General features: G+C 40.2%; 1 protein-coding gene across 1 annotated transcript in view; it reads left to right on the top strand.

Moving 5' to 3' along the window:
• The window catches only part of LOC149096538 (uncharacterized), a 28193-nt gene that overhangs the window by 9288 nt on the left and 4737 nt on the right, over positions 1-14168 (top strand). Inside the window, exons 4-9 of the mRNA XM_089280653.1 lie at positions 1615-2019; positions 5808-6212; positions 8719-9123; positions 10151-10549; positions 12597-12977; positions 13664-13849. Of these exons, the coding sequence (XP_089136779.1) occupies positions 1615-2019; positions 5808-6212; positions 8719-9123; positions 10151-10549; positions 12597-12977; positions 13664-13849 (2181 nt within the window). The remainder of the gene's footprint in view (positions 1-1614; positions 2020-5807; positions 6213-8718; positions 9124-10150; positions 10550-12596; positions 12978-13663; positions 13850-14168) is intronic.

The raw sequence follows: 14168 nt of genomic DNA, 5'->3' as shown, positions 1-14168 counted from the left end.
CACGCAGCAACAACTAATGATTTTGTAAAACTGAGTTTATTAATCGACCGGTTTCGTCTGCTCTTGAGATTTCATTAGGATCAAACTACAAATGAGATACAAAGATGGAACTCATTTTATTCTAAATATTGGCGGTACAAAGTACGCTCCTACATGTTCTCCGTGTTTCTATCGAGTTATAGAAACACTCGTGAAAGTTTGGGAGAACTCGAAAAAGCTGTGGAAACACTGCGGCTCGTGTTCCCACAACATTTCTCGTGTTGCACTTTTTTTCCCAAACTTCCACTCGTGTTTCTATAACTCAATAGAAAAATGGTACATGTTTTCTATTTCTTAAATCGATGAATGGTTACAACTACCTTAAGTTTGGCCGGTTACGAAATATTGTTGACTAGTTTTCACCGGAAAAAGAGAAATTTAGATTCGGCTATTCGATGAATGGACAATTTTATTCGCAGTTCCACTAACCTAACCAGTCACGGTTACCTCTACCGGTCGCTTGAAAAAATTTATGACTGATGGTATTGATCAACACGCTATCTGAATAGCCAATAAACTTTACCTCCAGTAGACACTTCTCGCGAGAGTACGCACGGTACGGTACGAAGCACGTCTCATCACAATATAGCCGAAGCTCAGAAAATGTAAAGCGTACAGAACCTCTCTATTTCTGAACACACGCGAAAGAAAAACTGCGAGCGAAGCCAGCGCGAGGCAATGATTTCATTCAATACTTATTACATAGTTACTCAATTAAAACACCTCATTGTAAACATTGATTGTGGAAAATAAATAAATAATAAGACAAAAAATTCTAGTGATACCAGGATGAGGCTTTGCCTCATAATAAATTTTGAGATTCATTTTTTTTTACGTCGGTTACCGTTCAAGTGACCGTGATGTACGCGTATTATTATTCTTCTTTGTAGAGAAGTGAGAATTTAGTGGCTAAACAAGAAGTCTAAGTTAAAAATGATACGATTTTTTTTTACGTGCAGTAAACTTAGAAAATTTGCTTCATGCAAAATAATGCGCATCATTTTAACTTTGGGGTACATGCTAATGAGAAGAGTGAAATACCAATCTAATATTTTATACTCTTTTAAAGAAATTTATTTGACATCGTCAATGAACGAAATTGAATTTTACTGGAGTTCAATACCTGCGAGATTTCTTTCGATCAAGTTAGGATTCAAGCCAAGAGTGGATCGTTTTGTAGAGGGGCTCGATCCTATACGGGCGAGACATTTATAAGGACACTTACTTATTTGGAAGGGAGGGCAAATTCAAATTATTTTAAAGCATTATAACGCATTATGTTCAAATCTATGGTGTGTCACCTAATTCCAAGAGCGTTAATCCCCGCTCCGGGCATAGTCCGAGACTTTGATGCAAGGCTGGCTCTGTAAACTCGGTGTAAAAACCACACAGTTCTGAGTGAAGCAGACAGTGTTCAAAAAAACAAAGGTATTGAACGATGTCAACAATCGAAGATGATCGCTTTTGTCATTTTCACTCATCACTCATTTTGTTTTAGTTATTTGTCACTACAGTTCAGTTAAGAAATGCAGTTTTGTCGTTTACTGTAGTCAACTGATGTATCCTTATTTACAGTAGATGGATGTAAAAATTACACAATCCTGAGTGAAGCAGACCGCGCTCAAGGACAAATAGTCATCACCACCAGCAGTTATAGATGCGATAGGGATGACCTGGTACCAGGTTGGTATCGTTTCCAGGGAGCTGCAGGAGATCAGATGGCGGACAAATGTGTTCCCACGAATTACTGCGGTACTCAATATCCAGGTTGGCTTAATGACACACACCCGACAGTCGCTGAAGGTGTGGTCACTCGTAAAGTCTGTTATGATTACTGGCATTATTACTGGGACGGGTCAACCAACTGCTGTTACTTGAGTAACAATATAAGAGTCAGGAACTGTGGAGCTTTCTTCGTGTATGAGTTACAAAAACCGCCTTATTGCCATCTTCGTTACTGTGGTAACGCTAGTGGTGCAGGTAAGTTGCCTTGTTTGCTTTTTTGAGTGTGTCCGTCAACAATCAATCATCAAGCAATCATCATCATCAATCATCAAACAAAGTTTAAAAACATTCTCCAGCGGTAGTTCAGCGCCATCTTAACTTTACGAGTGTAAGGTAGCTCTGAACGCCTGCGGATCACAATAAAGATCTATCTTATTAATCTGATCACAACTCTTATTGGTATTACGCAACATGTGTGTCTAGAGAAACTTCCATGTTACGCAATTCTTAGCGTATTTGTAGAAATATTAGAATCATTTCTATCCTCTACTTCTTTATTATGAACAACCAACATATATCTGCCTTCATTATTACTACGGGAAGAGGTACTTTTCCTTTTTTATTCACTCTCTCAACCCCAGCAGCGGTTTCCGTAACAATTTGGCGCAAAACGTAGCTTTCTTGTAAGAAAGCGAAAAGCGTTTCTGTTCCCCGCTCTCAATTGTCGTTGCATTGAAACAATAATGACCAAATGCAAATTAATAAACTCCGACACCGAAAAACACACTAGAATAACTAGCTGGGTTAAATTCAAATCCCTAGAACTTAGTGTGTTTGCTTTAGAGATTCGGGAAAGTCTTCTTGAAAACTTGGTGACCCATGAGGCCGACGTTCATCTCCGGTTTATTATACTACAATTATTTATAGATCTTTTTTCAATTAGAATACTTGCGGGCAGCACGCAGCAACAACTAATGATTTTGTAAAACTGAGTTTATTAATCGACCGGTTTCGTCTGCTCTTGAGATTTCATTAGGATCAAACTACAAATGAGATACAAAGATGGAACTCATTTTATACTAAATATTGGCGGTACAAAGTACGCTCCTACATGTTCTCCGTGTTTCTATCGAGTTATAGAAACACTCTTAATTTTGCCCACAACAACGTATCTTCCTGAAGTTCGGTAGCCTTTCTCTTTGCTTTACCACCCTTTTTATGAGAGCTCGCGGCAGACGTCCCTTTTGAGCTGTCCTTTGGGGAGCCAGTGCAGTTCGGTCTTGAAAGTCTTGACAGGGGATGTTTGTCATCAACTTCTACAACTTTTACTGTTAAAATCGATTTAGGGTTTGCTCACAAGATCGTATGATCTTCTCAACAGCAATCTCCCACTGGGTGTTTGTTATTGATTCCACGAAATTACATAATGTTCCATTAGGGGATTTCTGGCTGTAACCGATAACGACATCAGTGGAGCCAAGCCCTAATTCGGAAGATTTTGTGTTTAATCCTTCTTTAAACCGAAGTCTGCTTATAAATGCGTCCTTGTTTATGTCGTCTTTGCTCATTCTTAGATCCAATGCAAAATTTTGCACTGGCTTTGTTCTGTCATTTTGTTTGAAGACAAGGACACAGGCTTGGATGATGGGCCTTTTGGAGAGCATACAAAGTAATTCTTCTGTTCCATCAACACGACTTAGGGATGCCTAAGTGATACAAAAACAATTCCTCAAATGGAACTGAAATTTAAGAATCCTTTCAAGATTGTACGGGGTTTTAATGTTTACCATTGCAACCCTTTCTGTTCTTTAAATTCATTTTGCAAGTATTTATGTGGGCTTTGTAATATTTAATTTCCATTAAACTAAAAAAAACCCTAACAATTGGTGTCTTGCAAAAGAATGGTATTTATTTAGTGATCAAATCGAAGCATACCTAGGTAAGCGATGCAACACTAGCGCACATACTGTGGACTTAAAAGTGGAAAATTAAAGTTGTAGCCTTTCGCATCGGAAGCGTGCATACTTACAAACTCCATATAATTTATAATTTCCTGTCCGTTAACAGACTGGACAGTTTACGGCCAGCAAATTAACACACGGACAACTGAATCAGAGCATTACTTAATGCATGCTTTCTCTCTTTCTAGCAAAGCAATATCGCTGTGTGGCTAAACGGAAATGGTTGTTGATGAGCATGGAAATGTTTGCAATTGTACACACTAATACGTTAGTTCCGTCACGGTAACGCAACATCAACCTTTGCGAAGTCCATAAAGACCATAAAGATTTTAAAACGAAATATTTCTCAAATTCGATTACATTGTTAATTCAGTTTAGTTTAATAGTTTTCTGACTTTCCTTTCCACAAATTATTCTTGCGCGATCTGCGGTAGCATTTTCTTTTGCACAAAAAGGAGTAATAAAAACTTCGGAGTTTGCGTGACAGTCATTATAGAGTCATGATACAATACCAGAGAAAAGCCCAAAACGTGACGATGTTTGATTGACAGCCAGAATAGGTCAAAATGTTAGATCACAACATGGCACCGTTGTGTATCTGTTGTCGATGACATGAATGGATCGAATGCCGAAAGTGCGATTTCAAGGGCTATGATAAAAATTACGTTGCTCTATCACTATACATTTATTTGATGGGAACCTAATGAAAACACCGAATTGGAAAGCATTACTTGTTTCTTTGGTGATGCCCAAACAGACCTAAACACACACATGGTCCACATGCAAGGCATTTCGTACTCACTATCGCCTTGACCTTGATCCTCGAGACCTCAACAATAGCGATTTAATTTGAACTGAAAGTTTAAATGGCCTGAAATCAATCTATGCATCAGGTGTAATTCACTGAACTTGTAGAGTTTATTTCACATTGCTGGGTGTTAATTCTTCTGGTGTTTCATGACTTTCAGCGGCAGGTCATAAACCATGCAGCGTTATAGTCTTAAAATAATGATAATAAAAAAAGAAGGAAGGAGACTTTCGTGATTCAATTTCAAAACAATCTTCCGTAACACCGAAAACATTCACATTAAAATAACATTCACTCACCTTGATAGACTTGATACTCAAAAAAACTCCGAAAACTTCAAATTCGTTGAGACCGCTAAAACCGACGCCAGACAAAAGAAGTCACAAAAGACCGGAAATCAGGCAAATCAGTGCTGTCGTCTCCGCTCGGCCAAGACTGGGTATGGTGTACAAATAATGACCTCACAAGACTCACAAGGGGACCCCAGGGACCCAAGGGGAGGTCGAGGGCTTGAAATTGTTGAGACTACAAGCGAGAACTCTTAAATACACTTTAACTTGCAGTTCGTGGCCAAAGCTGCCCTCATCTGTGGGTCGGTAAGGCCTTGAACATTCATGTCACATTTTTTGGAGAACATTCTCCCTTCTCCCTTTTTATGCTCTGGTTCTCCCTTCTCCCTATTTTCTTGCTTCCTTTCTCCCTCCTTCCTATTTTTTTTTGGCCGTTTCTCCCTCCTCCCTAAACCGTTCCTCTCCCCTCCTTTTAAAGAAATTTATTTGACATCGTCAATGAACGAAATTGAATTTTACTGGAGTTCAATACCTGCGAGATTTCTTTCGATCAAGTTAGGATTCAAGCCAAGAGTGGATCGTTTTGTAGAGGGGCTCGATCCTATACGGGCGAGACATTTATAAGGACACTTACTTATTTGGAAGGGAGGGCAAATTCAAATTATTTTAAAGCATTATAACGCATTATGTTCAAATCTATGGTGTGTCACCTAATTCCAAGAGCGTTAATCCCCGCTCCGGGCATAGTCCGAGACTTTGATGCAAGGCTGGCTCTGTAAACTCGGTGTAAAAACCACACAGTTCTGAGTGAAGCAGACAGTGTTCAAAAAAACAAAGGTATTGAACGATGTCAACAATCGAAGATGATCGCTTTTGTCATTTTCACTCATCACTCATTTTGTTTTAGTTATTTGTCACTACAGTTCAGTTAAGAAATGCAGTTTTGTCGTTTACTGTAGTCAACTGATGTATCCTTATTTACAGTAGATGGATGTAAAAATTACACAATCCTGAGTGAAGCAGACCGCGCTCAAGGACAAATAGTCATCACCACCAGCAGTTATAGATGCGATAGGGATGACCTGGTACCAGGTTGGTATCGTTTCCAGGGAGCTGCAGGAGATCAGATGGCGGACAAATGTGTTCCCACGAATTACTGCGGTACTCAATATCCAGGTTGGCTTAATGACACACACCCGACAGTCGCTGAAGGTGTGGTCACTCGTAAAGTCTGTTATGATTACTGGCATTATTACTGGGACGGGTCAACCAACTGCTGTTACTTGAGTAACAATATAAGAGTCAGGAACTGTGGAGCTTTCTTCGTGTATGAGTTACAAAAACCGCCTTATTGCCATCTTCGTTACTGTGGTAACGCTAGTGGTGCAGGTAAGTTGCCTTGTTTGCTTTTTTGAGTGTGTCCGTCAACAATCAATCATCAAGCAATCATCATCATCAATCATCAAACAAAGTTTAAAAACATTCTCCAGCGGTAGTTCAGCGCCATCTTAACTTTTCGAGTGTAAGATAGCTCTGAACGCCTGCGGATCACAATAAAGATCTATCTTATTAATCTGATCACAACTCTTATTGGTATTACGCAACATGTGTGTCTAGAGAAACTTCCATGTTACGCAATTCTTAGCGTATTTGTAGAAATATTAGAATCATTTCTATCCTCTACTTCTTTATCATGAACAACCAACATATATCTGCCTTCATTATTACTACGGGAAGAGGTACTTTTCCTTTTTTATTCACTCTCTCAACCCCAGCAGCGGTTTCCGTAACAATTTGGCGCAAAACGTAGCTTTCTTGTAAGAAAGCGAAAAGCGTTTCTGTTCCACGCTCTCAATTGTCGTTGCATTGAGACGATAATGACCAAATGCAAATTAATAAACTCCGACACCGAAAAACACACTAGAATAACTAGCTGGGTTAAATTCAAATCCCTAGAGCTTGGTGTGTTTGCTTTCGAGATTCGAGAAAGTCTGCGTGCAAACATGGTGGCCCAGCAGGCCGACGTTCATCTCCGGTTTATCAGACTACAATTATATATGGATCTTTTTTCAAAATAAGAATACTTGTGGGCAGCACGCAGAAACAACTAATCATTTTGGACAACTGAGTTTATTAATCGACCGGTTTCGTCTGCTGTTGAGATTTCGTCAAGATCAAACTACAACTGAGATACAAAGATGAAACTTGTAAACATCTCATTTAGATTTAGACGCCATTAACATTCATTTCATCACTGAAGAAGGTTATAGTATCTTAGACGAAACGTCTATTTTAAGATTTTCTATTTTAAGTCAGTGACAACAACTTCTAAGATTTTATTGCCATGCCTGACTACAACTACAGTATTTTTAAAGATGAAACTTATTTTATACTAAATATTGGCAGTACAAAGTACGCTCCTACATGTTCTCCGTGCTTCTATCGAGTTATAGAAACACTCGTGAAAGTTTGGGAGAACTCGAAAAAGCTGTGGAAGCACTGCGGCTCGTGTTTCCACAATATTCCTCGTTCTACACTTTTTCTCCCAAACGTCCACTAGTGTTTCTATAACTCGATAGAAACACGGTACACGTTTACTATTTCTTAAATCGTTGAATGTTTACAACTACCTTAAGTTTAGCCGGTTACCTAATACTGTCGACTAGTTTTCACCGGAAAAAGCGAAATTTTGATTTGGCTATTCCATGAATGGACAATTTTATTCGCAGTTCCACTAACCTAACCAACCACGGTTGCCTCTACCGGTCGCTTGAAAAAAATTTATGCCTGATGGTATTGACCAACACGCCAACTAATAGCCAATAAACATTAATTCCAGTACACACTACTCGCGAGAGTACGCACGGTACGGTACGAAGCACGTCTCATCACAATATAGCCGAAGCTCAGAAAATGTAAAGCGTACAGAACCTCTCTATTTCTCAACACACGCGAAAGAAAAACTGCGAGCGAAGCCAGCGCGAGGCAATCAATTCATTCAATACTTATTACATAGTTACTCAATTAAAACACCTCATTGTAAACATTGATTGGGGAGAATAAATCAATAATCAAAAAAAAATTGTAGCGATAATAGGATGGGGCTTTGCCTCATAATAAATTCTGAGATTCATTTTTTTTTTTTTTTGACGTCGGTTACCGTTCACGTGACCTTTATGTACGCGTATTATTATTCCTCTTTGTAGAGAAGTGAGAGTTTAGTGGCTAAACAAGAAGTCTAAATTCAAAAGGATACAATTTTTTTTCTACGTACAGTAAACTTAGAAATTTTGCTTCATGCAAAATAATGCACATCATTTTAACTTTGGGGGAACGTGCTAATGAGAAGAGTGAAATATCAGTCTAATATTTTAAACTCTTTTAAAGAAATTTATTTGACATCCTCAACAACAGAAATTGAATTTTACTGGAGTTCAATGCCTGCGAGATTTCTTTCGATCAAGTTAGGATTCAAGCCAAGAGTGGATCGTTTTGTAGAGGGGCTCGATCCTATACGGGCGAGACATTTATAAGGACACTTACTTATTTGGAAGAGAGGGCAAATTCAAATTATTTTAAAGCATTATAACGCATTATGTTCAAATTCATGGTGTGTCACTGCCTTAATTCCAAGAGCGTCAATCCCTGCTCCGGGCATAGTCCGAGACTTTGATGCAAGGCTGGCTCTGTAAACTCGGTGTAAAAACCACACAGTTCTGAGTGAAGCAGTCGGTGTTAAAAAACAAAGGTATTGAACGATGTGAACAATCCAAAATGATCGCTTTTGTCATTTTCACTCATGACTCATTTTGTTTTAGTTATTTGTCACTACAGTTCAGTTAAGAAATGCAGTTTTGTCGTTTACTGTAGTCAACTGATGTATCCTTATTTACAGTAGATGGATGTAAAAATTACACAATTCTGAGTCAAGCAGACCGCGCTCAAGGACAAATAGTGGTCAACACCAACAGTTATAGATGCGATAGAGATGACCTGGAACCAGGTTGGTATCGTTTCCAGGGAGCTGCAGGAGATCAGATGGCGGACAAATGTGTTCCCACGAATTACTGCGGTACTCAACATCCAGGTTGGCTTAATGACACACACCCGACAGTCGCTGAAGGTGTGGTCACTCGTAAAGTCTGTTATCACTACTGGGATTATAACCGGTTTAGGTCGAGCAACTGCTGTTACTTGAGTAACAATATAAGAGTCAGGAACTGTGGAGCTTTCTTCGTGTATGAGTTACAAAAGCCGCCTCGTTGCCATTTTCGTTACTGTGGGAACGCCAGTAGCGACGGTAAGTTGCTTTGTTTGCTTTTGGAAGTGTATCAGTCAACCATCAGTCATGAAGCAATCATCATCATCAATCATGAAACAAACTTTAAAAACATTCTCCAGAGGTAGTTGAGCGCCACCTTAAGTTTTCGAATGTAGGATGGCTCTGAACGCCTCTGGATGACAATAAAGCTGTATCTTATCAATCTGATTGGTTGTGCGTCTAGAGAAACTTCCATGTTACACAATTCTTACCGTATTTGTAGAAATATCAGAATCTTTCCTATCCTCTAGTTCTTTATCATGAACAACCAACATATATCTGCCTTCACTATTATTACTACGAAACACGGTACTTTTCCCTTGTTATTTACTCTCTCAGCCCCATCAGCGGTTTCCACGACAATTTGGCGCAAAACTTAGCTTTCTTGTAAGAAAGCGAAAAGCGTTTCTATTCCACGCTCTCAATAGGCCATATTAGTACTCTCGGTATTGGACTGGAACTAGCTTGCGATGAAGGCTAATGCGGGGAAATATCATTAAAAAGAGATTAAAATATGATTTGCATTGGAAAAGACTCCCCGCATTAGCCTCAGTTGCAAGCTAGTTCCAGTCCAATACCGAGAATACTAATATGGTCTATTGTCGTTGTAATGAGACAATAATGACCAAATGCAAATTAATAAACTCCGACACCGAAAAACACACTAGAATAACTAGCCGGTTAAATTGAAATCCTTAGGGCTTAGCGTGTTTGCCTTAGAGATTCGAGAAAGTCTGCGTGCAAACATGTTGGCCCATCAGGTCGACGTTCATCTCCGGTTTTTCAGACTACAATTATTTATAGATCTCCACTCCCCCTGGATGGAAAGTTACTCCTCCAGCATTTAATCGCCACACCCTTTTATCAGGATATCTTTTTTAACTCTCCTACGTGCCGTACATTTATTACCTGCACCTCACTCGGTTTTGTTATTTGTCACTACTGTTCAGTTAAGAAAGGCTGTTTTGTCGCTTACTGTAGCCAACTGATGTGTCCTTGCTTACAGTGGATGGATGTAGAAATTTCACACTCCTGAGTGAAACAGACCGCGCTCAAGGACACAGAGTGATCAACAGCAATTATAGATGCGATCGCTATGACCTGGTACCAGGTTGGTATCGTTTCCAAGGAGCTGCCGGAGATCGGATGGCGGACAAATGTGTTCCCGAAAATCACTGCGGTATTACTGCTTCAGGTTGGCTTACTGGCACACACCCGACAGTCGCTGAAGGTGTGGTCACTCGTAGAGTCTGCTATCACAATTCTTATTATTACTGGTCTTGGTTAAACAAGTGCTGTTACTGGAGTAAAAATATAAGAGTCAGGAACTGTGGAGGCTTCTTCGTGTATGAGTTACAAAAGCCGCCTTATTGCAGTTTTCGTTATTGTGGTAACGGCAGCGCAGGTAAGTTGCTTTGTTTGCTTCTTTGATTTTGTCACTCAACAATCAGTCATCAAGCAATCGTCATCGTCAATCATCAAACAAGGTTTAAAACATTCTATTGAGGTGGTTCAGTGGAATCTTAACTTTTCGAATTTAGGTGACTCTGAAGCCCTCCGAACGACAATAAGGCTGTATCTTATCAATCTGAGCATAATTCTTACTGGTAATACGTAACATATGCGTTTACAGAAGCTTCCATGTTACGCAATTCTTACCGTATTAGTAAAAATATCACAACCCTTCTTATCCTCTAGTTCGTTATCATTAACATCCAACATTTATATTGGAGAGCAGGGATGGCGCAGCGGTGGTGAGAGCGCTGGCCTACCCTGGTTCGATTCCAGCCCGGTGTCATTTGTGGGCTGAGTTTGTTGTTTGTTCTCGTCTTGCTCCTAGGGTTTTTCTCCGGGTTCTCCGGTTTTCCTCTTTCCATAAAAACCAACATCTCCAAATTCCAATTCGAAGAGGACAGGAGACCCGCGTGAAAACCAGCTAAGGCTGATGTGGCTTCCTCTCTAAATATCGGCTTTCATTATTTCTACGAAACACGGTATTTTTCTCTTGTCATTCTGTCATTAAAAGGTACCAAGTGTACTCTCTCAACCCCAACACCGGACAACTTACGTACTCTCTAGTGTCTCTGTCTCTGTGCATTGTCATTCAGAGTGAGACAAAAATTAGGGAGCCTAAGCAATGACGATGGCGACCCGGAGGACAACGCCTATTAAAAAGTGAATCTATATTTTACCCTGGAATTTCGCAATTGTTTAGATCTGTTCAGTGCCCCTATTACTGGCAGAAGTTGCTCAAACTAAATATGTAATGGCAGAGTTCAATGCCATTAATAATACAAAAAATTAGTCGCCGTCTTTCGCGTCCTCTAAAATAAACTGAACTTAGACCTTTCACGCTGCTGTTTTCTGGAGGACGGCGGAGACGTGCACAGCCATTGTTCAGCTTATTAAGCCTTTTGTTTGGTGGCGTTCTCGTTCTCGTTGCCGTCGTGGTTTGCTAAAGGTCGCTATAACAGCCAAATGCAAATAATTAAATTCCAGCCACGTGGGGAAGTCGACATCACACTTATTTGTACAGCAAGCAAAAAAAAACCTTGCGTTTCACTGGAATTCTTTTTTTCCTCTTAGACCGAATTTATATGGTCTCGGGTACCCGAGACAACCCTCCCCCGAGTTACCCTGGCTGAAGTAGCTTTTAGCTCATTTCTTCGCAGGGGGAGAGACAACTCGGGTGAGCGAGTTGTCTCGCCTCAGAGGTTAAAGTAACTCTGGCAATCGGGACAACTTTTCTTCAAATTAATGCTTTTGCTTGTTTAACCGGGAAAACTCTCGGCGCGGCGAGTGTCACGTAATACCTAGATTTAGGATTTAAAATAGAAATTTGTATCAAAGAAGTGAAATTTAACTCGGCAAAACCAACTGTGATGGAATGACCGAGGGGAACGTAAAGAAAGAGGGATATTTACCAACTTCATTATTCAAGAACGGTTATGAATAATACTGCAGGGTCAAATTTGACTCGACCTACAGGGACTTCGTTTTCACATATCAACGCTCGATAAAGTTTCCTGAGGAGAGGCTTGTGTTGGGCACCTGAGACCATTTAAATGGGGTCTCAAAAGGTACCTTAATTAAAAAACAACGGAATAGCTAGTCGGGAGTAATTCAAATCCCTAGAGCTTAGCGTGTTTGCTTCAGAGATTGGCGAAAGTATTTGTGCAAACATGGTGGCCCATGAGGCCGACGTTTATCTTCGGTTTCTCAGACTACAATTATTTATAGATATCCACTTTCCCCTGGATGGAAAGCTAGTTCACCGTTCACTGTCCATGTTTAATCACCATACCCATTCATCCGGATATTTTTTAAAACTCTCCTGCGTGCTGTGCATTTATCACTCGTGACTCACTCGGTTTTGGTATTTGTTAAAACTCTTTAGTTACCAAATGCAGTTTTGTCGTTACTGTAGCCAACTGATGTGTCCTTAATTACAGTGGATGGATGTAACAATTACACAGTCCTGAGTGAAGCAGACCGCGCTCAAGGACACATAGTGATCAACGCCAGCAATTATAGATGCGATCGCTATGACCTGGTACCAGGTTGGTATCGTTTCCAAGGAGCTGCTGGAGATCGGATGGCGGAAAAATGTGTGCCCGAACGTCACTGCGGTACTCGCTATCCAGGTTGGCTTTCTGGTGCACATCCTACAGTCGCTGAAGGTGTGGTTACTCGAAGCGTCTGTTTTTCCTTGTCAAACATCTGCTGTTACTTGTATCAAAATATCAGAATAGAGAACTGTGGTACGTATTTCGTTTACGAGTTACTGGGGACGTATTACTGCCCAGCTCGGCATTGCGGTAATGGAATCGCAGGTAAGTTTCTCAGGATGTTTTTCACGTTGTTCAGGATGTTTTTAGTGTTGCGGAGCAGGTTAAATTGATCGCTAAATTAATTGTATTCTTTTTCAGAAAAGGTGACGGTCAAAACTGACCGCTTACCCACTAAACTCCTGAGCCCCAGGGGAGAGGGGGGGGGGGGGGGGTAAATATAAACGTGGCAGAGACTCAAGAATTTACACCACACTTATCTAAACCATCAACAAACTTAGTGGCATTTCCCAATTTCTTTAATGTGATCGTGAAATATACCTTGATGGATATCAACAATGGCTTTCTGCTCTGTACACCGCAATTATAAGCGATACAAAAATTCTTAATGGGCCATTTCCAAGTTTCTTTTTGCCTCTTTTTCAAAACGAGTCTTCGTGCAAAACCTCTCATCTGAAAATCACTTTTGCATTTTCATGAAAATTTGCGCATGAACGGTTTCGGACGTCGATACGTTTTGACGCTGAGGTAGAAGGCAACTCGTAAATGCCTTATTCAAATCCCTAAGTGACACGACATGGATACGCAGCAGTAGCGAAAAGAAGTGACAATTGCTTTCTTCAACGGAGCGATTTTTTTTGGACACTTTACCAAATGCACAGTTGCTTTTAGTCACGGCAGGGTCAACTGTTCTTTTAAATTATCTCTGCACTTTTTTTTTCGCACTGCAGTGTACACTTGTCCAGCGCTGACTGTACCAACAAATGGAATAAAATTTGGATGCCCAGAGAATGCAACAATGTACAATGATACAGTCTGTCAGTTCTCGTGTAATGATGGCTATATAGGGTCTGGTTCTCAAGCAAGGAGATGTCAACACGATGGAACTTGGAGTGGACAAGATTTTACTTGCCAAAGTAGGTATCACATGAGTTTGCCAATAAATACTTTGATGATGACAATTTCATGCCGTCGACAATCAGAGAATTGAAAGCCACTATTAAAATTTAAAATTCGGGTAGAAGTTAACTGTAATAATGCATAATAACGCATCAACTACTATGTGCGAACAAGGTGGGATGTCCGTCTATGAGAAATAAACGTATAAGGACACATTCCTCTTTTTGGCCGATGGCCCACCACGCGACCTGCAGATAACCGCCTGCAGTTAATAGCGGAGCTCCAGCGCCCCAGCCCCATACTCATATAGGAAAGTAAAGGAAACCCTTGAGTTGA

This window comes from Orbicella faveolata, unplaced genomic scaffold (assembly GCF_042242905.1).
Source record: "Orbicella faveolata isolate gen_17 unplaced genomic scaffold, um_ofav_v1 contig_48, whole genome shotgun sequence".
In the NCBI taxonomy this organism is placed as follows: domain Eukaryota; kingdom Metazoa; phylum Cnidaria; class Anthozoa; order Scleractinia; family Merulinidae; genus Orbicella; species Orbicella faveolata.
The sequence above is the reverse complement of the archived record's forward strand: the minus strand, read 5'-3'. Positions and strand labels throughout refer to the sequence as shown.